Source organism: Cryphonectria parasitica, assembly GCF_011745365.1.
Source record: "Cryphonectria parasitica EP155 unplaced genomic scaffold M406scaffold_1, whole genome shotgun sequence".
In the NCBI taxonomy this organism is placed as follows: domain Eukaryota; kingdom Fungi; phylum Ascomycota; class Sordariomycetes; order Diaporthales; family Cryphonectriaceae; genus Cryphonectria; species Cryphonectria parasitica.
In genome coordinates, this window is record NW_024468909.1 from 4,190,578 (window position 1) to 4,215,941 (window position 25,364).

The 25,364-nt window shown below is 55.2% G+C and overlaps 7 protein-coding genes across 7 annotated transcripts; 3 read left to right on the forward strand and 4 right to left on the reverse strand.

The window, feature by feature from the left end:
* Nucleotides 1-3,622: 3,622 nt before the first annotated feature.
* On the forward strand, nucleotides 3,623-6,377 carry M406DRAFT_105424 (uncharacterized protein; the record flags this gene model as incomplete). Its single annotated transcript, XM_040915143.1, has 2 exons — nucleotides 3,623-3,652; nucleotides 3,742-6,377. The coding sequence occupies exon 2, from the start codon at nucleotides 3,876-3,878 to the stop codon at nucleotides 6,375-6,377; it is 2,502 nt and encodes an 833-aa protein (XP_040781520.1). The 5' UTR covers nucleotides 3,623-3,652; nucleotides 3,742-3,875.
* An 18-nt stretch (nucleotides 6,378-6,395) lies between these two features.
* M406DRAFT_100935 (uncharacterized protein) lies at nucleotides 6,396-7,092 on the forward strand. The gene has a single exon (XM_040914927.1). It carries the CDS (start codon nucleotides 6,694-6,696, stop codon nucleotides 6,967-6,969), a length of 276 nt encoding a protein of 91 aa, XP_040781521.1. The 5' UTR covers nucleotides 6,396-6,693; the 3' UTR covers nucleotides 6,970-7,092.
* Nucleotides 7,093-7,860: 768 nt separating this feature from the next.
* Nucleotides 7,861-9,086, reverse strand: M406DRAFT_233895 (uncharacterized protein; the record flags this gene model as incomplete). Its single annotated transcript, XM_040915958.1, has 4 exons — nucleotides 7,861-8,018; nucleotides 8,202-8,344; nucleotides 8,516-8,684; nucleotides 9,014-9,086. Coding segments are annotated over 4 exons (543 nt in total), but the record flags the coding sequence as incomplete, so codon positions are not given.
* A 775-nt stretch (nucleotides 9,087-9,861) lies between these two features.
* On the reverse strand, nucleotides 9,862-10,589 carry M406DRAFT_354503 (uncharacterized protein; the record flags this gene model as incomplete). Its single annotated transcript, XM_040922935.1, has 1 exon — nucleotides 9,862-10,589. A coding segment is annotated over one exon (268 nt), but the record flags the coding sequence as incomplete, so codon positions are not given.
* Nucleotides 10,590-15,992: 5,403 nt separating this feature from the next.
* Nucleotides 15,993-17,843, reverse strand: M406DRAFT_336213 (S-adenosyl-L-methionine-dependent methyltransferase; the record flags this gene model as incomplete). Its single annotated transcript, XM_040921120.1, has 4 exons — nucleotides 15,993-16,211; nucleotides 16,284-17,035; nucleotides 17,131-17,617; nucleotides 17,727-17,843. 4 exons carry the CDS (start codon nucleotides 17,841-17,843, stop codon nucleotides 15,993-15,995), a joined length of 1,575 nt encoding a protein of 524 aa, XP_040781524.1.
* A 1,108-nt stretch (nucleotides 17,844-18,951) lies between these two features.
* On the forward strand, nucleotides 18,952-20,004 carry M406DRAFT_27011 (uncharacterized protein; the record flags this gene model as incomplete). Its single annotated transcript, XM_040918059.1, has 3 exons — nucleotides 18,952-19,302; nucleotides 19,336-19,561; nucleotides 19,634-20,004. Coding segments are annotated over 3 exons (948 nt in total), but the record flags the coding sequence as incomplete, so codon positions are not given.
* Nucleotides 20,005-20,392: 388 nt separating this feature from the next.
* On the reverse strand, nucleotides 20,393-21,881 carry M406DRAFT_349292 (uncharacterized protein; the record flags this gene model as incomplete). Its single annotated transcript, XM_040922459.1, has 2 exons — nucleotides 20,393-21,720; nucleotides 21,765-21,881. The coding sequence occupies 2 exons, from the start codon at nucleotides 21,879-21,881 to the stop codon at nucleotides 20,596-20,598; spliced, it is 1,242 nt and encodes a 413-aa protein (XP_040781526.1). The 3' UTR covers nucleotides 20,393-20,595.
* Between the last annotated feature and the right edge of the window lie 3,483 nt (nucleotides 21,882-25,364).

The window sequence follows — 25,364 nt, forward strand, 5'->3', positions numbered from 1 at the left end:
GCCAGATCCTCACACAAGTTCATCCGAATTCAGCAAAAGTCGCCAGTGCTTTTGGGTTCAAGAGTGCGTGCTTGTCCCCGTTAGCACCATCTTATAGAGTTTGGGCGGCTTGGGACACGAACCAGTCTCAGCTGGCACATGGGAGCCCTCAACACGACTGTAAACTTCGACGGATCGACGCCGTCCTGTCTGCGAGGAGGGTGTAGCAGCTCTTGGTGGTCATCCACGCAGCTGCTATGCCACTGTGGCGCGCCAATGCAACTTGACGGCGTGCTTGCAATACGCCACGAGGTAACCGGTACTAAAAGTTAGCATCGAGTCATTTGTTCTTTCTTTCTCTTGTTCGCCATACTTCCAAGATCCCTAAATCATGGAATCGCATGACTTGGAATATCTAAGTGGGGACAAGAGAGGGAAGATTTGAGGAAGAGAAGTGAACAGCTCTCGGATGATGATGAACAATCTGTGGATCCTCTCAACTTCCTGGGCCCATGTCTCTTATTTTGTGGGTAGACCAGGCTCGCAAAAAGGTGAAATTTTCTTTTCTTTTCCTCTTTTGTCCTCGAGAACCGAATCTGCCGAGGACTGCCGGGCGTCCTACCGGTGCGAGATGACGCAAAATCTGCACTGACAGCAAATGCCAGCAATGCCGGCGGGGTCCCTTGTGGACCGTCGACTCGGCGGGTACCGAGGACGAGCACGTATGGTCTCCTCCACAAGGGAAAAGGAAAGGAAAGAAGAAAACAAAGGGAAATGGAGACTGAGGACGTTGGCACTAGAGGAGCCTGTATGCAACGGGCACTCATCAAGACATGATGTGCCGTGTCGGTCGAATGATGGCAACCATTCCCAACTATTGCTGCCAAAGAAGGGAGGACTGATTAGCGCAATTCGCTGCTGTTATGCGTTGCTGCTAAGTACCAGGGCCACCTGGGCACCCAAGTCCAATAGTACAATTGTAGCGACCTGTGAGTTCTCGTTTGTGTGTGTGTGTGTGTGTGTGCCGGGCGGAATAGCGAGCAACCTTGCAAGATCTCGATCCCCCTTGAAATCGGCTAGAAGGGGTTGTCCTTGCACTCAGTTGGGGGAAGCGGGTCGCATTCGAGTCGACCTGATCTCGAACACCACCAGGCACGCAAAGTTTTGGGTCTCTGATGGAGGTGGAAAACGAGAAGCCTCCTCTCCGATAAGACGAACACGAGAGACACCGAATTTCAGGTGAAGAGCCATGACAAACGTAATTAAGAGGTTGGGAAGTTGGGGGCTGTTTCGTGGCATAGCCCAGCAGCTACGGAATATTCGAAAGGGATGAGAAGAAACCTTGGGGATTCAGTCTGACTACCGATCGAGGATATGCAATCAGATTACTTGAGACCTGGGTAAGGAAGGGACAGCCTTGTGGGCTTGTGGGTTAGGGGAGAGGCTTGAAGGCCTCGCCACTTCCGAAGACGCCCAGATTGAAAGGTTACATGGTGAGAGGATCCCCCGAAATTGTGGATGTCGATGACTATTGCTGGTGATGGGGGAATATGCACGCACTATACCCAGGGTTTCCAAGGTTCTTCGAGGAAAGAAACGAAAAAGAAGGGTAAGAAAAGAGAGGGAGAGGAGAGAGGAAATGCCGGGGGCGGCAGGGCAGGGCAGGCAGAGCTGGTTGATGCGCGCCTCAGCTCAGGCTTACCTTGTCTCTTTTCTGGCCTCCCTCTCACCTGGGCCTAAGCGCCCGCCTCGTGCAAGAATGTGAGGAGGAGGAGGAGCGCCATGACCCCTGTGCCATGGCTGCTGTACTTTTTCCTCTTCTTCTTTTTAGCGGGCAATGACAGTCAGACTTAAGAATTGAGCCGTCCTGGACGAGACATGCCCAACAGTAGTTCCTCTTTGTCTCCCGCCTCCGGCTCACTGGTCTTGGGTTGGTATTGTCGAGTTAATTTACTCTCTTGTAGTGTTTATGCTGGGAATGCCGTCTACAAGCATTTATCAATGTTGAAAACGCCTCACCTGTCATTGCTGTGCAACCCTGTCAATCGATGAATTGCAAACATTGGATTTCGGTCATGCACGTGCCGTAGCACCTCGAGTACATCTCTGAGGTACTATAGTACATCGTATGCGTGCATGTGGGTGGTAAGAGACGGGCGGGCGATCCCTGCTGGCGTGTCACAGGGTGGACCACTCGCCCACCAATCAGTGGCTGCCAGCACTGCATTCCATCTGCCTCACACCTGCAAGTCGTCCTTTGGTCTTGCCAAAAAGTATGTGTGTGAGTGGGTGGCAGCTGCAACCTCTGGACTTGCACCAACCGAGCTTGGCGATCCCAGCTCAGGTTCCAGCTTTTGCGCTTCTCTCTCCGTCTTTCTTCCCTCACCCCTCTTTTCTCCCCCTCCTGCATGGTCATTCGTTTGACCCTGCTGCACTTTATGAGTGTCTACGTACCACACATACTACTGCTGCCGCTTTGTGCAGCCTTTTTGGTCCTGGCGGGTGCCGTCTATCCAATCCAAACAGTCAATCGCTCAGGTTTTGGATCTTCATCTTGATTCCTTTGTCTCTCGATTCCTGCCTGTCACGTTGGCGAGATCGTCAGCACGGACAAGCCTCAGCCTGCACATCCGGCATATCGGGTAGCTCTTTTTGATCGAAGCTTTGGAATGCTGGCAGTGGATCTCTCAATGTAAGTGACGCTGCCGCGCCGTGTCATTCAGATCACCCACACAGTTGGAATATCTCCCTCCTCTGCTCTCTCGTCTCCCTCTCAATCGGTCCCTCATCCTCTTCTCTCTTGGTCCTCATTTTCCCACTTGCCCATCAAACTGATCTGCCCTACTGCCCTGTCCCCATTGCTCGATCTGCTCCCCCTGCTCCACTGCGCAAGGTTTCCCTTCTGGTCTGTCAGTCCATCCATTTGTCCCCCTGTCGTTTCGTGCCTCACTTATTCCCCGGGTCTCCTCCAGATCTCCATAATTTTCAAGCCTTCTATCCTCCGTTTCTGGCTTCTTGCTGCATGCACGCACTCAACTCTGTCACTATCCCCCGGCCCAGTTTAGGTCAACAAGACTGGCCCAAACCCGTCCTATCCTCCTTCTCTTCCTGGTTCGCTCCACGGCCCAGGTTCCCCCCCCCCTCTGTCTCCTCCATGGTCTAACCTGGGCACACACCCAAGGAATTCCTTTCCCTCTCCCATTGCCCCCATCTCCAGGGTATGTGCCAACCTTATCCTTGGAGCATGACAGGGGCCCACCCGCTGCCATAGCCCACTCAAGTACCTGCGGTACCCCCCATCCCACGTCGCCTATGTACCCATTCTCGTCCGTTTCCAATCCATCTCACTCATCGACCAAGTCTGTCGGCCTCCCTGCTTCCTCCTCCTCCTCCCAACTCGCGATACCGCAAAACCCAACGCTCAACTGTCGCTCGCCGCTGCTCTGCTGACTCTAAATGCTTGCGCCCAGCCTCCCACGTTTCACAATTCGATTATTTCGCAGAGTCCAGAGTCCCAGGGCAAGAGTCCAGAGCCCATATCTGCCGCTCCCGCCTGAGACATTCAATACGCTCCTCAATACCAAGAACCCACTGACCACCTCGCCACGGGCCACTCCTGAGTCCTCCCTTGCTGCGGCCGCCCCACTAATCAGTCGCCAACTTCTCATCAAAAGTACTGTCTTCCTCGCGATAACGGCGACCGTCTCGTTGCCCATTCATTCCACTCGTCAGTTATCCCACTTACTAATTCCGGAAGCATAGGCTCGGCTCGACTTGACTCGAACTCGACAGAGACTTGATCCGACCGTGTCCCTATCGCCCATCGCCCGTCGCTCATGGTCACAACCTACACCAAACTCCATCATTGACTGCTATCGCTCCCGGATTCGAGAGACATGAGCCATCGTTCACAATACGGCGACGGTGTCGCCAATCCGTCTCGCCCGCCCTTTCCAAAGGGTCATTCGCAGTCCTTTACTGCTGGCTCCAACCCCAACAGTGCGCCCATGCCCAGCTATTCCAACCAGCAGCATCGTCGACAGTCACAGCCTGCTGCGCCTAGCAGGTCTTACACTCCACAGCCCGAGCCCACATTCGACCTCATGTCGTCCTCACAGCCCATGTTCGGAGATGTGACCTTCCAGATGCCAAACATGTCCTTCGATCTGCACGCCTCCATGTCGATGTCCCACCCCGCCTCGCCCTACACCGCGTCGGCCCTGCCAGGTCCAACTTTTCCTGACAATTCCTCTTTCGGCGCTTCAACTGAGCCATATTTGGCCAACGGCATCTCCAACTACGGCCCTGATGCCTTCACGACGAACACGACCGATACCACAGATTTTGCCGCCGTGAACGGCCCCGACACGTCGTTTTCGCGTTCCTCCCTGGCGCCCTCTGCTCCTAAGGTCAACAACTCACCCTTCACTGCCAATGGCCCAATATTGGCGCCGCCACCCTCAAGTCGGCAGGGACCTACCACAGATTCTATGCACAAGAACCAGCCGCAGACACCAAGGAAGGTCGCCAGGGCCAGGTCGGTCGCTACTGCACAGAGCCAGCAGTCTCTGGTAGCTACCCCCACCGGCATCAAGACGCCGCTGGCACAGCGTGATGCGAATACGCATGCCGGCAAACGGGCCCTGCCAGAGTCCCCGACCCTTGAGCATACCTCACCTCGGAAAGCAGCAAGAAGATCCAAGACAGACGAGCCTGGCAGACACCGTGACCTGATCCCGATCCCCGCCGCAGAGTCCTTCCCTCCCATTGATCCTGGCGAGGACAACGCCAAGCCACCCTATACCTATGCGCAGATGATTGCACTGGCGATCTGGAAGGCCCCATACCGCCGTCGAACTCTGGCACAGATCTACGATTTTATCAGAACGACTTGGAGCTACTACCAGAGAGACGATACCTGGGAGAACAGCATTCGCCACAACTTGAGTCTTCACAAGAAGTTCTTCGAGAAGCAGGCCCGGGCCAAGGATGACCCTGGCAAGGGCAACTATTGGCTGATCATCCCCGGGAACGAGCGTGAGCTGCTTGAAGTCTATCTGAAGGAGAGGCCAGGCCCTGATGGTACGATGTCGGGCAAGACCATGGGCCTGCTCTCCACTGCCCGCCTGGAGCCATCCGCCTTGCCGCTTCCCCCCTTTCCAGAGCCTATGCTGCCGCCGCAGGTTCCCGACTTTTCGCTCCAGTTCCCACAGGCGCCAAAGCCGCAATCTGCGGCGGCACCTCTACAGCCCGAGCCCTCCTCAGATGCTACGATCCCTGCGTCAGAGGCCTTTGAGGAATCCGACCTAGCTCACGACCCGCTGAACAATCTTCTCGATGCTGCCCTGACGTCTTCACCGCCTGCTATCTCCAGGCGTGCATCTGCACCCAACCACACGCCGACACGCACAGTCAGATATGGGGGCTCATCCGGTCGCACATCGGGCAAGCGCAAGCGCTACTCGATGGTTGATAGCGGCTACATGACCGGTCTCGAATCCTCAATTCTGCGCTACGGACCGCAGAGGGCGCCCGTGTTTTCTTCTGACGCAGATACCGAGTTCCAGGGCGGTGGCCGCGCTGAGGACGCTATCAGGAAGATGCGTGCATCCTCCAATGACAGCCCATCCAAGGGCAGAACTCTGATGCTACCCCCTTCGTCACCGCTCGGCAAGGGCTCACCTCTGCGATACCGAGCCTCACCGTCCAAGCTCGCTGCTCCAGCGAAGACGCCAGCAAACACCAAGAGACAGCTTGCAGGGACGCCTAACCTTCTGCCTCCAAAGACAACGTCCAAATATAATAACTCTCCCATCCGGCAACATGACAAGCTCAGGGCCAACGTGCGGTCCATGCTCGAGACACCTCAGTGTATTCGTGACTACAACAAGAAGTATCCGGGTCGCCGGCTGAACCGTGGAGGGGATTTCGATACTTTCGCGATTTTCGAAGACAGCACCTCCGGCCCAGAGCTCGAGTCGCCTCTCCCTGCCAACTCCGCCGGCAGGATGTTGGATGAGCTCATGAGTGCGAAGAAGAACCAGAAGACGACGCCCTTCATCGCGTCGTCTCCTTTCAAGACCTTCCCGCTCTTTCCCCCGGGCGACGAAAACGCTCCCTGGACGTATGACTCGCCGAGCAAAATCGTCTCGCCAGGCCGATTCTTATCATCACCCAGCAAGTTCCTGCCAAGTGCCAGCAAACTCCGTCCGCAGGAGTCAGACAACTGGATCGTCTCCGAAGCGATGGACAACCTGGATGATGAAATCGACCTGAGCAACCTTGACAGCTTTGGTGATTCAGCCTCCCTAGATCTTACCCAAACATTCCGGAGCATCGGCGAGCGGCCAGTTGGCGTTGAGGCATACGGCCCTTCAACTCTGCATCAATACGGATAGATTCCGTCTGTATGCCTTATGCTTCCATCAGCTCTCTGTGTCTAGCTGGATGCTTAGCCTTTTTTTGTTTTTCTGTGCGTGGCAAGCTTTGGCTGAGGTCTGATGGCTTTGAGGACTCATGACCGTCACGACTAATGACGATGTGAGAATCTGCAGGGTGTGGTTTCCTCACCCATCTTTTGCAGACTGATGACAAGGTGTTAAATGGATTGGACTGTTTAGGATACAGTCAAGGGGGGAAACATTAGGAGCCAGCACATGTTTTTTTGCTTGTTTTATTTTCCTTACCGCCTCCATACTTCCTTCTGATTTTGTCATGGGTTCAGGCCCATCCTGTCCTTCCTGGTTGTATGGCGTTCTGATTACAGAGAGAGACTGGTTTCATACTTGTTTCCACGTTGCGTTTTTGAATTTGTTAGGGAATGCAAGGAGCCAAAGGATAATCGCGTGGCATCACTTTGGGATCGGAAAGCAATGGAAAGAGTTCTTATTTTATGGATTCTGCGGTGCCAGATCAGGATTGATATCGGAGGGACAGGGTATTATTTTGTGTGTGCGCACATCGAAAGGCAAGATGAATTGTGTTTGCTAGTTTACCCATGGCCTCCGTGTACCTACTTCGTATATTTAAGTAGAGAGGACTTGAATCGGGTTTCACTCTACCAGACTAGAAGTTGTCTAGCACTTTTTACATAAATTCACATCATGCACCTACATCCATTTCAGTATCTTTGAACAACTGCTCCGGGTGACATTCCTGGGTGCGGTTTACGGAAGACAAAAGAACATATCGATGGTCTATTGGGAATGAGTACGGTGGTCTCTATTCACAATGAACTGCCGCATATAACCATGACAGCGAGCAGCACTGGGTATCTATCTCTTATCCTCATCTCTTCTAAATCTTTGGTGCGAAGTCTCGTCGGTCGGCATGACCGTCCACCCTAGCTCGTGATTAGAGATTAGTAGAGAAGGCGGTAAGCCGTCAGTCAACGAGTGAGTTGTGCTTGCTCGTCTTGCACAGGTGCTGGAAGAGCCAAGGCTGGTCAGCCAGCCTCGACTTGGCCTCCTCTTGCTTGGCTCGGGTGGACCTGTCCCATCTCTGTCGCTCGTGGAGGAAAGGGGGGAAGAGGGGCCGCGGTCCAGCATGTCTCCTTGGTAGGGTTGACAGTCTGTCGAGACGTCACCTCAGCCTGTTGGGAGCAAACGGTAGGGATAGAATAGGTCATAACATGACCTCTTTGTACCTCCCTCTGTGTGCCTCGCTTCCGCCCTCCTCCCCTCCAGATCTGTGATTTGTCTCTTTCGTGGCCCTCGGCACGCCACGCCTGGTTCAATATATGCCACCAAAGCGTCCAGCCCAGCCACCGACAACCCCACCACCACCACCGCCGCCGCCAGCACTCCCGCCGCCGCTGCCACCGCCACCACCACCGCCTCCTCCTCCTGCTGCTGTTGCTCCCGCTCCCCCAGCGCCAAGGCCAGCCTCTCTCTGGTTCACGGTAATCGAGTAAGGAAAGGGATTGGCCCCCATGATGGTGATGGGCGGGATGTGATCTTTGTATGTGTTGACAGAGGTAATGACCTTCATGACGTTGGCGAGGAGGGTAGACTCCATGGCCTTGCGGACCTTTGCTCGTTCTGTAGTGTGGGAGAAGGAATACCCCCCCATAAAGAGAGGGTTTCACCATGATTAGCCTGGATATTCTTCCTTTCTCCTTCTTTAATCCCCAAACCCAGCCAAGGGGGCAAGACAGGATTGAGAACGAGGGGGAGCTCATCTCCAACCAGAAAATTGTCTGCTTTCAAAAGAAAAAAACCTACCGCTTTCCGTCCTGGGCTCGGCAACGGTGACCCGCACCGTCCAGCTCTCCCAGCAGACCTCCTCGTCGCCGCCCTTGTACCACAACTTGCGCCGCCGCGTCATCTCCATGAACTGCACCGACACCTGGCCACGGCCCCCTCCCCTCCCCACGCCGGCACCCGTCGTCGTCGTCGTGGGAGTGGCGGCATTAGCTCCTCCTCCTCCTACGCCGAGGAACGCGCCTATGGCCGCTGCTGCTGCTCGCCCTTGCTGCTGTGGGAGGGACTGGGAGGTTTGATGGTGGTGGTGACTCTGATGGGCGATCGGGATGGACGAGGAAGAGGACGAGGAGTCGAGCTCGCGGACGAGGGCGGCGGTCCTGGCGTCGATGAGGGTTTCGAGCTCGGGCACGGCGACGTAGGGGAGGGTCAGGTCGAGGACCTCGTGGGACTGCGGGACTATGGTGGGGAAGTAGCGGTGGAAGAAGATTGTGTGGAGGATGCCTTTATTATTTTGTTATTTCCAGTTGCTCTAGACGTTAGTGACGAGGAACACTGGCTGGTGGTATGACAAAGTGTCTATGAGAGAAAGCAAGAGAGAGAGAGAGAGAGAGAGAGAGAGAGAGAGAGAGAGAGAGAGAAGAACAAAGCTGCGTGATGGTGGGATGGCAGGTACAAGAAAGACGGGCAACCGTGTGTCAGAAAGGACAAGATGCTGGACAAGACTCTCGGTTCTGAGCAGCAGGGAAGACGAGGCTATGAGACAAGGCTAGAGTGAAAGGCAAGGCTGCAAGGCTGCGGACAAACTATCTCATCAGGGGAACACAACCCACCTCGGACAACATCGCGGACAGACGCGGGGTCGGCAAAGGCGTCGAGGATGAACTCCCGCGGTAACTTTGGCTCTGGTATCTTCTCCATCCTGGCAACGTTCCACATCGAGGGAGGGGGCTTTGATTTTTTTTCCCCACAAAAAGGGATCGGTGAGGAGAATGGTGTGTGTCGTAAGGCTGGTGAACAAGAAGAAGAAAAAGAAAAAAAAGAATGCTGTGGTTTGTTTTGCTATTCGTAATTCGAGGGGGGGGGGTTTCGAGGTGACACGGCAATGACGATGGATGGCCACGATGCGGTGCAATGTGATGTGTGGGGGAGGGGCAACACTTATCGTACCAGGGCGGAGAGGGCCGTTAGTCCCATTATTATTAGGTGACTACTTTTATCTACCACAGTTACATACTGTACTACAGTATGATGGTAAGGACGGGTACGTACCTTTAGAAGGGGGTTGGGTTAGCGACCCCAACCCTGATGATGACTTCATGTTTCATTGTGTGAATGTGAGAAGGGATCTCTTGTTGCAGGCTTCCTCGAACTTGTCTGATTATTATTACACATGTGTATTCTCTATTGACATATCTGAAAAATAAAATAAAAAAATACACAGCAGTACCTAAATGTGTGCAGAAATTATACATGCTAATTGTGTCGTGATTTCTCAGTGCCCTGTTTCATTAGATATACTTGGCCAGGCTAGATAAAAACCCCTTCCATGGCTACTCTCCGTGAGCAGTGGCACCCAATAACCACTCCCACTTCAGCAAACATCAAGCACAATCATAGGCCTATCTCAAGTCTACACAATACCAATGCTTCACAGTAGTCACCATCTGTAAGCAATGTTGTAGGACTAATGTGATGATGATATAAAGTACTATAGACGCAGGAACCAAAAAGGTGACCCCTCCTCCCACACACAACTCCCAACCTAGATCCATCGTCTCTGACCTGCTGGAGCCTAGCCATCCCTCTCGATCCCATGCTCTTCGCAAAACTTTAGAAGTGCCATGCTGAGGGAGTCGCCTGCAGATGACATCCTGGTCCGAGAGCTCAGGCCAGAACACCCCTTCCCCATCTGATCTTCCCTCTTCCCTTCTTCACTCGAATCGCCATCATACACAACATTCCACGTCTCCTCAACGCAATCAAGATAGTCCTGGATTGGCACCGTAGGACTTAGATCCTCACTGGTACCAGAGAGAGGTGTGGCCTGGTTCCAGTCCTCGTCATCTTCGTCGCCATCTTCTCCCTCCTCGCCAACCACAACGTTTCCCTGCCCCTCGGTCCACTTCACGCGATTGCCGTCACACTAATCCAAGACTCTTCCCGCAACAGCCGCCTGGCTCTTGTCCTTGGTCGTCGTCTTCTTGAGCGCCCTGCCCGCCTGGATCTCGCCTAGGAACCCGGCCGGCCTCCCACCTGCAGCCGGTGGGCCCGATGGCAGGGCGCCTGGCGCTGGACCTGGAGGAGGAGGGGGTGCTCCCATTCCAGGCATCGGCGGAGGTGGCGGAGGGCCAGGGGGAGCGCCTGCAGGCGATGATGCCGGCATGGGTGGAGGCGGCGGGGGAGGAGCAGCTGGCGAAGCAGCCGGCATTGGCGGCGGCGGAGGAGGAGGCGCTGGGGCCGCACCGCTCTCCGGCATTGGTGGGGAAGGAGGCGGTGGCGCGGCCGGGGCGGGCGAGTCCGTGGTCTCCGGGGCTGGACCAGGCGGTGGCGGCGGTGGAGCGGCGATGGGAGAGCTCTGCGCCGGCGAGCCCACCGACTTCTCACCCATGGAGGACAAGGGACGTGGCGGTGCCATTGTGCCGAACAGGATGGACGCAAGTGCAGCGGCGCTACCACCACCAGGCCGGTCGTCATCGTCTGAGTCCTCATCATCCTTCTCGTTGTCGCTTCCCCAGTCGTCGCTATCGGCCCGCTTGCGGGTGAAGGGCTTGGGAGGTCCAGCTGGTTCCTCAATGGCCGGAGCTGGTGCAGACTTGGCCTCCTGCTGCATGCGCAGGAAGGGGTTGGTAGACTCAGCCGTCGGTGGAGGAGCTGGGGCAGCAGGGGCCGCGTCCGTCGGCGGTGCAGGCTGGTCCGAGGTCTGGGACATCATCCTGAAGAAGGGATTGCGGCTCTCCGTCGTCTCTCCGGTCGGGCTGGCAACGCCTGCAGGGGGCGCTGGGGCCGCTGGGGCCGCTGGGGGAGGGGGAGCAGGAGCAGCTGGCGGCTCAGACTTTGGCTCCAACTCCTGGCTGGCGACTGTAGGGGTCGAGGCCTGGGGCGTGATCTGCTGCGGGCCCTCATCATCCTCAGACGAGTCGTCGTCGTTCATGGCCTCAAGCTGGCGTTGAAGCTCCTCTTCACGCTTGCGGGCGGCCTCGATCTCGGCACGTCGTGCAGCAAACTGAGACTCCTTCTCCTTGGCCTCGGCAAGAGCAGCCTTCTTCTTGCGCTTCTCTTCCTCCTTCTTGAGCTTGCCCTGTCGGACCTGCTCCTCGAGGGCCTTGAGGCGTGCATCCGCGGCGTCACGCTCTCGGGCAAGATCATCTTCTTGCGCTCTCGCTTGTTGTCTGCTTCGGGTCAGTATCGGCTCTCTCGGGTTCAGTTTGGGTCTCACATACTCGAGCCCGAGTCTCTCCTTCTCCTCCTCTGCACGTTCCTGCTCGAGGCGCTCTTCTTCAGCCTTTTTGGCAACACCGTCATCGGCCTTTGGTGCAGCCTTTCTGCTGGGTGGCGCTGGCGGGGCCTTCCTGCCGTCCGACTTGGGAGACGTAACTGGTGCAGGGACACCCATCTCCTGGTCGATGCGAGCCTGGCGCTCTGCATCACGACGTGCATCCTCTTCCTCGGCAGCACGAAGCTTCGCGGCTCGCTCAGCACGCTCGCGTTCTATGCGCTGCGCAGGGGTCTCGCCTGGCTTGGTTGGTGCCTTGATACCGAGTGCAGCAAGTCGCTCCGCCATACGCTGCTCTGCCTGCTGTCGGATGAACGCAGCACGCTCCTCTGGCGTCTTGTGCGCACCGTACGTGCTGCCCCCTGTCGGCGTGGCAGTACGAGATGTCGTGGCTGCTGGGCTGTCAACACGGGCCGGAGCTGCGGCTTCGGCTGCACGTACAGGCTCGCTGGCTGCGGGCGCCCGGCTGCGATCCTGATTGCGGACACGGGCAGCCCTGCTATCGCGCTGGAGGTCAAAGATAAAGTCTCGGACCTCGTCCTCAACTCCAAGGGCATCTTCCCACCTGCGCTTCTCGTGCTCGCTTGTGGAGTCTCTTCCGCCCTCTTTGAGGGCATCCTCGATGCCCTTAGAGAAGTCACGGACACTCTCCTCCACATCACGAACCATGCGCTCGTTGTTCTCTTTTTCGGTCCTGATCTTCAGGTTCTCTTCCTCCAGCCGCTTAGGTGCGGCGGCATCATCATCGGTCGTCTCGATCTTCTTACCCGTGAGCGCAGCCGTGCGTTGTTGCATCATAGCCTTGGCGCGCGCCTTGAGCCGATCAGACTCGGTGACGGTGCCACCTGGACCAGTGCCCACGATCGTGCTGGCGCTGCCTGGGTGGGCCTTGGCATCCTTCAGCCGGAACAGCTCCAGACGGGCATCAGCAATGGCCTTCTCTGTCTTTCGGACCTGCGACGCGAGCTCGGGGATCTTGTCGGTCAGGTTCTGAAGTTGACGCTTAAGAGAACGTCTTTCAGCGTCCGAGTCGCCGCTGATGAGCTGGGAATCAGGATGGGCGTCAATGTCCTCCTGTGTTCTGCGAATACGGCGGTACAGCTCCTCGGCCTCGCGACGATCTCTTCGGTCCAGGATGTCGTCTTCCTCCAGGTTCTTCTCGTCTTTGAAGTCCATGGCGTCGAGCATGACCTGTTTCTCCCGGATCTTCTTGCGCAGCTGCTCCAGAGTCATCTCTTCGTTGGAGCCGACTGATGCAGGCGACTCCGGACGAGGAGAGGAGCCCCCAGCAATCCTACGGCGAGCACTGGACCTGTAGCCAACGGAGTCGTCATTGTTCTTGAAGACGGTCGCATCCTTGCGACTGCCTGCAGCGCCGCCAGGACCACCACGGAAAGAGTGATTCTTCAGATAACTGACGCCGGTCTTTTGAGGGAGCAGTGCAGCACCCGAGTTCTTCCGGAATTCGGATTCGTCATTCAGCATGCTCTTCATGTGATTGATGGACTGGTTGAAGTTCCTTGTCGAGGGCGGTACGAGCTCGGGAGGCAGCTGGTTGGGGATGGGATACCCATTGAGCTTGCGGTAGATCAAGTGCATAGCGACCGCGAATTCGTCCAAGTTCAGGCGACCCTTATTACCGCTGTCAGACAAAGTCCAGATTCGCTCTAGATCAGGCTTGTCAAGTCCGCTCTGGCCCATGATCTCGATGGCCTGGTCACCTCCGATATAGCCCTTGTGAAGGCCGTCCCATGCCCGGAACAGCTGGTCGTATCTCGTCTTCTCGTCTTTAGTGATAGCCCATGGAATGACTGCGTTGCCCTGCAGCCCTGTGGTGGTGTAGTTGCCCTGCTCACGGCCCTGTTGAGGCATCATCTGCGCTTGCAGAGCGTCGATATTGGGCAGACCAGAAGCCGGAGTGTTCACAAGTCCCCATTGGCCAGGCATTCCAGTTGGCTGCGCATTCAGGGGTGCCGCCATGCCACCGCCAGATCCAAACCCAGTAGGCATGGGAGGCATCGGCGGTCTCGGGCCATTGTAACCTGTAGCTTGAGAACCTCCTGGAAAGCCGGTCTGTTGCGGCTGTAGACCCTGAGACTGGCCCAGGAATCCGGTCTGCTGGGCAGGAAAGCCCGTCATTTGGCTCTGCAACAGCTGGGAGTTGGACGCCTGAGGCTGTGGGGCCTGGATCGTGGGCATCGAAGAAGTGTTCGTGTTCGATCCGCTATTCGCGGCCTCCTCTGCTGTGTTGAAGTTGATGATGTCGACCATACTAGAGACCTCATTCTTGATCACTTCAGGCAGCTGGTTGGGGATTGTCCGTCCGGTCATTTTTAGGTTGCAGAGGTACATGGCCAGTGCAAATTCGGGAAAGTGTAGTTGTCCAGATCGTGTAGTATCTGCAAGTTGCCTTTATATGCACAGTCAGCTCTGCTATTTTCCCTTGAATATGACCTCCTCGAGCCACCACCGCCGCCGCCACATACCATATATTTGACAGTGAGTCTCCGTCCAGCCTCGACCTCAGCAGTAGATCTCTCGCCTTCTCGCCCGACATTGTCATCTCATTGTCTCCCACAGCCTGCTTGAACAGAGTCTCGAATTTGGACTGGTCTGCCGCCGTGATGAAGCTCAGCCGGATGTTCGGGATTTTACTCGACTTGTGTGCCGGAGCGCTGCTGGAAGCAGGAGCCGCGGTGCCCCCCGTCCGAAACGACGCAGCCATCTGGCTGAAGCCCGTCGGCTGGGGCTTCATAGGCGACGGGGCCGGCTGGGGGGTTGACTGAGATAGCGCTGAACCGACATTGAACCCGGTCGGCTGCGGCTGCTGCGGCTGCTGTTGCTGCTGCTGGCTAAACTGGCTCTGAAACTGTTGGGGGATAGCAGGGACAGGCGGAGGCACGCCAGTCTGGAAGGACTGCTGTTGAGGGGCCCCGGTTTGAAAGGGCTGTTGCTGAGGAGCACCGGTCTGAAAGGGCTGCTGTTGAGGGGCAGGCTGGCCCGGGAAGCCAGTGAACTGAGCTTGGAGCTGGGGAGCCTGCGCCTGCGGTTGCTGGAGGCCCGGGTAGCCCGTATACTGCTGCTGTAGAGAAGGGGGTTGGCCGAAACCCGTAGGTTGGGGCGCAAAGGGGCTCGGCTGCTGCTGCTGTTGCTGCTGCTGCTGGCCGGGCTGGCCGAACGAGCTCCCAAACTGTTGCTGGCCGGGCCGGAAGCTATTGCCGCCGCCCAAGAAGGAGTTGGAGCCGGAATACATCTTGACGTTCGTTGTTTGTGGTTGACGTCGTCGTCGTCGTCGTCGTCGATACGCCAATGGCGTTGGAAGGGGGAAAGGGGGGAGGAGGTTTCGTGATGGTCGCCCAGGGGTTGTTTACGAGAAGTTCCGCGGCTGGACAAAGTGGTGGAGGGTGGTGGTCCAAGTGGTTGGTTGGTGGATCTGGCGTAATTAACAACAGCCTGGAAATAAGTAAAAGAATACTGGCATTGAATGCACGTTGAGATGGGGGAAAGAAGAACAAGATAGCAATCAAGACGGGGCTTTGCGAAGGATGCCTGTTGGTTAAAAAAAAAAAAAAAGAAAGAAAATCACACAAGCACCATGCGGTCGACTCGATGTTATGGAACTGGAAGGAGAAGAGACGTTCGTGGAAATGAGGTAGGTCTAGGTAGGTTATGATGAGCAAGGCAGCATGACCAGCACTTGGCACTGAGAGACAGAATAGCAAGGTCGTATTGCGTCGACTCTTACCCGGTTTGGCCTAGCACTGACTCTCGTCTGTACCTTGTAACTCCAAGTTGGAACAGCTGCTGCCCAAGGCTCAGACTCGCCCCACAAAGAAAAACAGGAGGTTCGAGGTTCGTTTCGTCGATAAGGGCCTCACGTATTGTGCTATGATCTCCTGTTCTTCATAACATCTCAGATGTTATTTTCTTATGAGAGTCATTGCTCGTCCATCATCTACGGGTCTGCATACTTGTCTAAACCGTGCCAATTGGAGGTCGAGGGCCCCAGATGCTCTCGCAACCCGTCTCTTTCCCAAAACGCCATCCAAACAAAAAGATGGTGATTTTTTTATTTTTATTTTTTTACATGCCCGTCATGGAGCGAGACTCCAATATGCGAAGCCTTCCTTGATAGACACACTCCTCTTCCACTGGCGCTCCCCCCCATCGTATGCTGCCGATCCAGTAGTATCGCACACACGACTTAGAATCCGCGCCCTCTTCTTCCTTCGTATCTATGGGAGCTATGCAACAGCCCGGACTAGTCTGTGACCAGAGTGTGCTGCTGCGTCTTCCCAATCCTCCTCGCCCTATGTCTACTGGGTAGGGACAGAGGGGAACAGAGTTGTGTTGGCCTCCTGCCAGGACTTCAGGTCGAACTTGGCACTAGCCAGCGCACCGGACAGACCAAAGTGGTTATTGATGCCCTCAATGCGGTGGGTTGAGTTGATGTTCTTGACCAGGGTGATCTGGTAGCAGGTCGCGCTACCCTGGCGGGAGGTGATGGTAGAGTAGGCAAGGAAGTATTCCCAGATCTGTTCCAGGCGTCAGTGGGCTGTTGAAAAAACTTCACACGGATGAGTACATGAGAAAGAAGGGAAACATACGCGGAACCACCTCTTGCCATACTTGGCCACAACCTTGTCCTGGTTGGCCATCCAGTTTCTGTACCACCGCCAGATAGTGGCTGAGTAGTGCACACCAATGGTGTCAAGATGCTTGACCTCAAAGCCAGCGCCCTCGAGCTTGTCGACAAACCAGCCCAGAGGAGTGGAGGCATCGGCACCCGGGAAGATGTACTTGTTCATGAACAGACCCCAGATGAGATCCTCGTACTGCCAAGGCTTGCGCAGACCAGCGATCTGGAGGAAGAAGACACCGTCGTCGTCCAGCATATCGTAGACCTGGGTCAGGAACTTGTGGAAGTGACGGACACCGACGTGCTCGGCCATCTCGAGACAGGTGATCTTGCTGTAGCCGCCCTCGGGGACGGGGATGTCTCTGTAGTCCATGCACAGAATCTTGCTCTGCTCCTCAGGGATGCCGACCTTGCGGAGAGCATTGTTACCCCAGGCAGTCTGATTGCGGCCAAGAGTGACACCGGTGGCCTTGGCGCCGTAGTTGACGCTGGCGAAGCGGGCGAGCGTACCCCAGCCACAGCCGATATCCAAGAGCTTCTCGCCGGGCTTGAGGCCAATCTTCTCGCACACAATGGCCAGCTTGTTGTCCTGCAGCTCCTCGAGGGTCTCCTCCTTGTTGATATCGGCGATAATGCCGGAGGTGTAGATCATGCGAGGGCCGAGGAACCAGGCGTAAAAGTCATCACCGCGGTCGTAGTGGTCACGAACCTGCTCCTCGTCTGTCAAGGGGGGGGGGGGGGGGCTTGCTGTCAGCGCCGGCGAAATAGAGAGGAAAAGGGTAATTAAAGGGTTGAAAATTCGGGCCTCGACTTGCCTTGGGATCTCGTGTGCATGATAGCTTCGGGAATGAAGCCGAAGAAGAAGTGCTTAATCAGACCAATGGTGAAGCGAAAGTTGGCCCAGTCATGTCTGTACTCCATGACCTCGAGGCAGTCGCCGTTGAAGTCGACATCGCCGTCAAAGTACATCTCATGGAAGGTCTCCATGGGGATCTTGTTCTTGCCATGGTACTTGGCCTTGTCTTCAGGCTTCTTGAAGGTGAGGTAGTGCTCGACAGGGCGACCAGGAAACCTGGCCTTCTCATTCTTGCGGGGGCTGACGGTGGAGACGAGGAGCCAGAAGCCTGCGACAATAGGAGCCGAGGTCAAGAGGGCAAAGAAGATGGCGGTCTTGGTACCGCCGCCAACCTTCCAGGCAAGCCAGTAGGGGGGAACTATGAGGGCGAGGCCCAGAGCGATGAGGGAGAAGCTCTCGCTGCCGGGGCCATCAGCTGGCAGAGGGGCATTCTTGATGGCGGGGTACTAGATGGGGGTTCAGGTTAGCAGAGGGTTCCTGCTGGTCAGAGACAGCTTGCCTGAAGCTCGAGCTATAGGCGGTGACGATGTATAAAGATCAGGTTTCAGATCATACCGAGGTAGTTCGCACGCCACACTCCTCGAACTTCTCGAAGGAAGGGGTGGGAGCCTTGGGAGTCTCGATGAATTCGAACTCGGACTCGCTGCCGTTAGTGCTCTGAGGCTTCGACATTTTGGCGACTGTGTGTTGCCTCGAAGCTATCAGAAGACCAAGTTGTGTGAGAAGAGAAAAGAGTCGGGAGAGCAGACGGGAGGGGAGTGGGGGAGCAGGAAAAGATAGCAGAGCTCTGACCGCTGCTTGGAGGATTTCGCGCGGCCTGCCGTGTCAGTTAGTACAAGCTGCCAGACATGCCGGAACGCTCTGGAGCTTGAGCAAAAAAAGTGGGAGGTTAGCACGTTAGCTGTCCGTGGATAGTGGGCGAGCGGGCGGATAGAGTGGGCGCAGAAGGGGAGCTCTGGGAGGACCCTGGGGACCTCAGACCAATTGAGCTTGTTGATTGGCTGCGGCTGCCCTTAGCCCCTGTACGGCGGGGGTCCTGCGACACTCGTCATTCTCCTCTCAGGGCTTAGTTCAGCGCTGAAGAGGTCCCCGCAACACCAGATAAAGTCGAGACATATGCCAAGTACTTGGTACTATTTAGTACACAGGGGGAGACCACTGGCACTATATTTGTGTACGAGCATTTCTAGTGAGGATGTTGAGGGAATTGTTTCAATGCTTCCTCTCATTGTCATCCTGAATTGCACAAGATCATCTTGGCCTATACATCTGGACTGCAGTATGGTTGTAATTATACTGCAGGTTTCTTATATACCCACTCCAGTATGGTTACTTGGTAGTAGTTACTAGAAGACTGGGACTGCCTATCACCTAAATTCGTGGAGTGTATTTGTGTTCATAAGTGTTTATAGAGGACCAACAACAAGAATTGAGGTCTGGACTGAAGGACCAAATGTGATCTACATAGTAGACTAGAGTATACAGAATTTATGGTTACAGTTGTGTATTGGACCGTTGGGGCAACCACGATGCTGTGAAAGGAAGTTGACATCATGTTACAACTTCCTTCTCTCTCACTTAGCTCAAGTCGTTGGCGTATAACCCAACACTTACTCAACAACAACAACAACAGCAACAACCTTTTCTGCACACATATACCCATGATGCTAAGATGAGACCACGCCTCACACTGAGCCCATCGTGGCGCCAACATGTAGCCTCCTCTGAGAGAAAGAGGTCAATCACCACCAAGCCAGCCACCTTCGCCAACATCAAATACGAGCTCATGAGCCGGCCCCCGAGGATCCACACCGACTACCTCACACCCACCAACGCCAACCTGCTCTCCGTCGCCCTCCTTGGAGGCTCCACCGACCACTACCTAGATCCTCACCCGTTCTCGTCTCTGCTGCCCCAGGGCTACCATCTCGTCTACTTCCCGCCTGCACACCCCACCGCCTCCCTCCTGCCCGACGGGACAGACACAGACCACTCTCCAGGCTCGCCCTTCACCCGCCGCGTCTGGGCCGGTGGTAGTGTGACTTTCCACAGGGGATGGGAGGAGGAGGTCGTCCTCGACGGCGCTGTAGCCGGGTGTCTCGAGACCATCAAGGATGTCAGGATCAAGGGCGTTCCGCCTGGCCGGGATGCGGAGACGGGTAAGACGCCGGGCGCAGGCGAGAAGATCCTCGTGGACATCGTGAGGCAGTACGGATGGAGGCAGATTGCGCACGAGATGAGGCAGCAGCGGCTTGACGGGGCTTCGGGCGCCGAGTGTGTGATGGCCGAACCGGCGATCGAGGAGACGAGGACGCTGTGCTTCATGACGCCCAAAACAGCAGACGAGGCCAGAAGAGATGTTGAGGAGCCCCATAGAAGGGTGATAAAAGGTCAGTTTGTCAGACCATATCTCGTCACTGCCCCACCTTCTCTGCATTGAAACGTAGACTGACGCCTCCCAGCACCCGCCTATGAGCCGACATATACCCTCACGCTTACTCCTACACCCTCGCTGCTCTTCCGCTTCAGCGCGCTCACCTTCAATGCCCACGCCATCCACCTCGACCGCCAGCACTGCCGCGAGGTCGAAGGCTACCGAGACCTGCTCGTCCACGGGCCGCTCCTCCTGACCCTCATGTTTTGTGCCCTACGTGAGGCAATCAAATGTCACGCCAAGGAAACACTTCGCATCAAGACCCTTGACTACCGGAACCTGGCGCCTGTATACGTCAACGAAGAGATAAAGGTGTGTGTGAGGGAGGGCAAGGGCCAAAACTGGGATGTCTGGATTGTTGGGCCTACAGGTGGGTTGTGTGTGAAGGGCACAGCGATCCTTGTATGAGTCCTTGCGAGCCGGGTGCAGTCTGGGGTGTGGCATATTGCCCGATTTGACCATCAACAACTTCCTCGGCTCTTCGTCAGTGAGAAGATTGAGAGAAGGGCGGAGAGTGAAGAGGAGGGGAGAAGTGAATGACTATACACTCTCATTGAGCGCTTTCGATTTCAGAAAGCCCGGTGCCGGACTTGACCCAGCAAGCAAATTCCAGCCCAAAAACGGGATTCTCTATATCATCTAGAAGCAGAAAGCTAAAAAAAATATAGAATTTATATTCCTATGCCATTTGCTGTTACAGTAAAGTTAGTTGTAAGGCCCTGGACAACTTTTATTCAAACCATGTGTGTTTGTCTCAAAGAGCCCAAAAATATGAATTTATCAGAAGAATATATTTAAGATCCTCAAGTTATTCTCGATTAGGACGCAGGCCTCGTGATAGAGAAGCTATTCCCTTAATACAACAGTCTAATGGCGTTGATAAAGCTCAGATAGTAGAGCACCGCCTGATCATATAATACATGAGCCCGCGCAGCATATTTATTTATATATAGACGCATGGACATCCCCCAGCGGCATTTTCTGTCTCTTTCACCACCTTGAGAACGCCCCGCAGGCATCCCAACTTGTCCACTCGCTCTGCCAGTGCCACTCGGTCAACCTGTCAAGCAGGGTCCGGTCCAGATCGCGGTTCGTCTTGGTAAACACCGTCTCGTAGGGATGCACGTTGGTGCCAAAGTATTTGTCCTTGTACAAGAGATCCGCATGCTCCTGGGGGCTGCACACGGCGCTGTAGTTTGCGATCCCGTGGAAGGCGCTCATCATGAGGTCGACCTTGTGCCCGGCCTCCAGTATCACGCGCGTGGCGCCCAGTTCGGCGTGCACGGCGCGGCTCAGGTCAGGGTAGCATTCGGCGAGCCCCACGGGGGCGAACCAGTCGGCAAAGTCGTCGACGGTCGAGTTGGGGCCGGGCAAGGGCGGGTTGATGAGCAGCTCCATGCCGACAAAGTCTGTTGCCCACACGTCGGCCTGCACGTGGAAGAAGGGCCAGCAGTTGGCGGTCAGGCCCACGAGCTTGGTGTCGATGGTGACGCGCTGGACAAAGAGGTCGGACCAGCAGGCGCCCTGGCCCCAGTGTGGGAGGAAGGGCCCCCGGACGCTCGAGTTGAGCATGATGAAGCGCTTGTACCGCCTCCAGAGCGGGATGCGCTCTGCGCCCCAGCCCGCCTGCGTCCATTGCTCTTTGCTGCGCAGCACTTCGCCATAGGCGCCCAGGTCGAAGCATGTAGCCGGGCGCAGCACCGTGCGGATGTTGGAGGCGCCCTCAGGGATCTGGAAGGAAGCGACGGTCTCATTGTCGATGCCGTTCATGATGAAGATGAAGTCGGCCGCCGAGTGTAGGCCGTGGCGGAGGAAATATCGCAGGTTCTCGCGGGATTCGGGCGTGTCGGAGTAGGCGTAGAGGATGAGGGTGCGCCATGGATCGTCGGCGGGCGGAGAGAGGGGGCCATCGAGGGCGCGGCCAGAGGGGTTGAGCTGGCCCTCGGTGATGTATGGGTTGGCTGGTTTCGTGGGTTTCACCGTGTGTGCTGGTGGTACAACGGCCGGGTCGAGCTCTAATACGTCCTGGGCATCCTCGCCCGCCGCCGTCGCATGTGTCTGAAAAGGGGAGAAGAGAAGAATGATGAGCTTGGTGGTCTTGCAAGAATTCTGACGCTGGGCAAGCACAAAGACAAGTGCCAACAGAGATATCAACTCACAGGAGTAGTAGTAAGGGAGTCGGTCCTCGTGTATAGGGCGAGGAACCAGACGAGCGTCACCAGCACGGCGGCAATGATGACCGTTTGCCTGGCCGGGGCTTTTGCGCCTAGAGCCATGGCATCCTCGAGGAGTCCACCGGGAGGAGTGTCGAGGAATGCGACGCCAATCAGTAACAGGAGGAGGAGGAATAGGAGGCAGAGGAACAGCAGCAAATCGTCAAGTGGCAAGCAAGGCTGGCGGCGCAGTCGATGACCAGTCCTCGTGGGCAGAATTTCGCGTACGTAAGCAGTCGTTGCAGAGGCTCGACAGTACTGTGAGTACTATAGTGGTGAATCGAGGTGAGGGCGCGCTGTGCCAGGCCATGCAAGATGGGCGGGTGGGTGGTGGCTCGCTGTAGGGCTGAGGCTTCCAATCCAGGGGCCGGTAGTGGAACGGATGCGCGCCACTAGTCGACAGGTGGTGAAGTCGTCGTCAGCCTTGCAGGGCAGCCGTCAAGGGGGAACAGAGTGGCAATGGATGTGCAGGACGCCTCGCGAGACACACACGTCTCCTCAGCCCGCAGACCAAAGTAGCTCTCCTTTCGAGTGCTGAAACAAATCTAGGATATCGGATCACCTTACCCAGAAAGTTGAGTGATCGAACAAGCCGTCAGAAGCCCGAGGTTGAAGATCTGGAAAGTCCCCAGGTACCGGGTCGTGGTCTGGTGGTGGAGCCACGCTTAATTTTGGAGGTAAGCCCCTGTCGCTCCCGAATAAGCAGTCAGCACCATCGTCATCGTCGTTGGGGGGGGGGGGGGGGGAGACGCTTCCTCCTTTCTTCTTCTTTCTTTTTTCTCTTTTTCTTTTCTTCCTGGATCCTAATTCTTATTATTGATGTGAATCGGACACTACGAATCTTGTAACCCAATTTGCAACATACTGTTCCCAAGATACAAGATCAGACAGCAGTCATCTTGACCTTCATGCACGGTTGGCGCAGTTATATGTTTCTTCAAAGATACGACTGATGAGATTACTGAGGGCAGGAGACACAATTATCGGATGTTCACACGACCAGGCTCCCATGACCAGTCCTCTATTGACATGTCAAGTACACACAAGAATGTTTGTTTTCCAAGGCGTGTCTAACTTCACGACCCCAAGCTATCAATTCAACTACGAGCTGGTTTACTTAGGCATGCCCTTTATAGAAAATGCCCAGCCAATACTCTGCAGCACCAGGAAGGAAAACATAATCCTCGTGGGGGCCCGCTGAGTATAAACGCCTGTGCCCAGTAAGCTTGATTCAACCGACGTATCCGGTTCAACGTAAATCTGACATACGCGCCATATTTTTTTTATTTTTTTTATTTGATCTTTCGAATTGTCCTTATTTGTTCTAAATCTGTAAAGGCTACGATAGTGCCAGTATGTGGCATGCTCAGACTTTGGTATAGGAAACATATGGAAGTTCTATACTTTTCATCTATCCCTGTGGACTCATATATTCTTATTTTTCTCTTATTCTTTCCTTTTCGGACAAGTTTTCAACATTGCCGACATTTTTCAATCTTCTGCTGAATCTGCTAAGGATCGGCTAGTAGGAGTGGCATGCAACACACATCCCGAAGGGGGGGGGCTCCAAATAGGGGCAGTGATAAAAATAGAAGCTTCAAAAAGCATTCGCATGGATTGTCTAGCATATATCGGACTGTGGGTTTTGAGCCCTTGTATAGGTCAAAGTCGCTCGAAGATACTGCAAACACAGGCCGCATTCAACAGACGATACGACGAAGATAGGCGGAAGGGAAAGGATCATGCACGGCGCGGGCCGTGAAGGGTTGGCCCTGGAAAGCTCGTCAAATTGGGCGAAGAGAGTTGCCCTGGCCTGTCTCGTATTGATCTGAAGAAGCCTTCTTGACTGCCCATTCATGCTACATGACCCCGCCAGCCAAAGACTGTACCACATGGTACTGCAATGGTGAGTGCACAGCCCTTCGTCGTGGCAAAGCACCAGTGAACTCAAAAAGTGAGGAGGGAAATCGCCGATGTGGCTGTGATCAGTTCGCGCGGACGTCATCGCATGATCCGGGAGAAGAAGAAGAAAAAAAAGAAAGAAAAACAGCAAGACAAAAGTGTCCAGTCCAATGTAATTGGACATGCAATGTAATTACAGACACGGCATATAGTAGTGGCACGAAATAGCAAAGTCGGAGTGACGCTTCCGACTGGATGGTGTTGGACATTAGGTGTTCATCCTAGGGTTGGCCCCGACATAAAGTGATCACCAGAGCACGACAACGTTCGGGCGAGTGGTCGCGAGTCTCCCCACCAGGACTGAAAGGGGGCGCTTTGTTTTAGGAGTGGGGGGGTGGAAGAAGTGTGTGGTGGTTGTCAGTTGGTGAGGTGCAAGGCCGTCGTTTCAGATCAGCTCCAACGTGGCTCTGGGAGGGTTGATTGGCCCCCGTCGCAGAGTGCCTGCAGCTTGTCCCTGCATGAGGTCGTATTGGAAGGATCCAGGTGCCCTTTTTCCTTCTTTTCCCTCCGTAATTGTACATGCTCTTCGCAGTGTGGTGTGCAATTCTTGGTGATTTCACGTTCCCTCCAGCAAGAAGCCAGCGTTGTCCGCTGTCTACGCCACGAGTTCATCATCCGTGGAACTACTACATAATATGTGCTGGACACTGGCAGTGGAGGGAGGAAATCACAGGAGGGGAAGACCTCCATCAATGGTCTGATTAATATATGTGTCGGGGTACTGGTACAACCTCTGGATTTCCTTATTATCGTCGGCCTTTCCGTATAGATCGTCCTTCCCTTCATTTTTACTATTTACTCTTTATTGTGATCATATTACAACGCTTGTAAGCACATGTACCCGGAGATACAAAACTGACCTTTGGACCGGCCCCGACTCCGAAAGGGATCGAAATGCACAGTCGTGACTCGTGCGGATGGTTGCGCGGCGAGGTTACGCCATCCTCAAGGCATAACAATGGTAAACAGGCTCGACAGCCCGAGGTACACACCGAGTAGTAAGACTAAAAGGTGTAGTAGTCGAGACAGTGCAGGGCTGAGCAGAAAAGAGAGCTCTCCCGCTCGGTCGGCGTACCTCGAGCGGCCCCTGAGCCCAGACAGCTCGCCGAGCTCATGCGATCAGACGATCACCTTCCCCCCCCCTCCTGTGTCGTTCGTACATGAAGCGTCGCTTCGACAGTTCAGAATTAGAGTCGTGGGTCCTTCAGAAGTGTGGAGAACAAGTTTTGCATAACAATGCGTGCTATGTAGTAGTGACTTGAGCCAAGTCTGCCAAGGGTCTTCTGCAGATCCAGTGCAGACCAGAACGGAAGCATCGAATAGAACCAGCAGAGGATTATCTCCTTGAACTCTAAGAGAAAAGGGGGAATGGTGCAAAGAGGTGAGCAAAGAATTTGACGGAATACGACTTTATGTATGAATGCACTCTGAAGAGCGTCAAACCTACTAGTCGGTCCTTCTGCACCTGGATACGATGCAGGTGTAAGCCTTTTAAGGAAAGGTAAGTGAAGCTTCAAAACGTAAAACACAGTACCTCCTCCTCGAGATCACATCCTGTGGGGAACTCCCCACACCTCGGGTTAC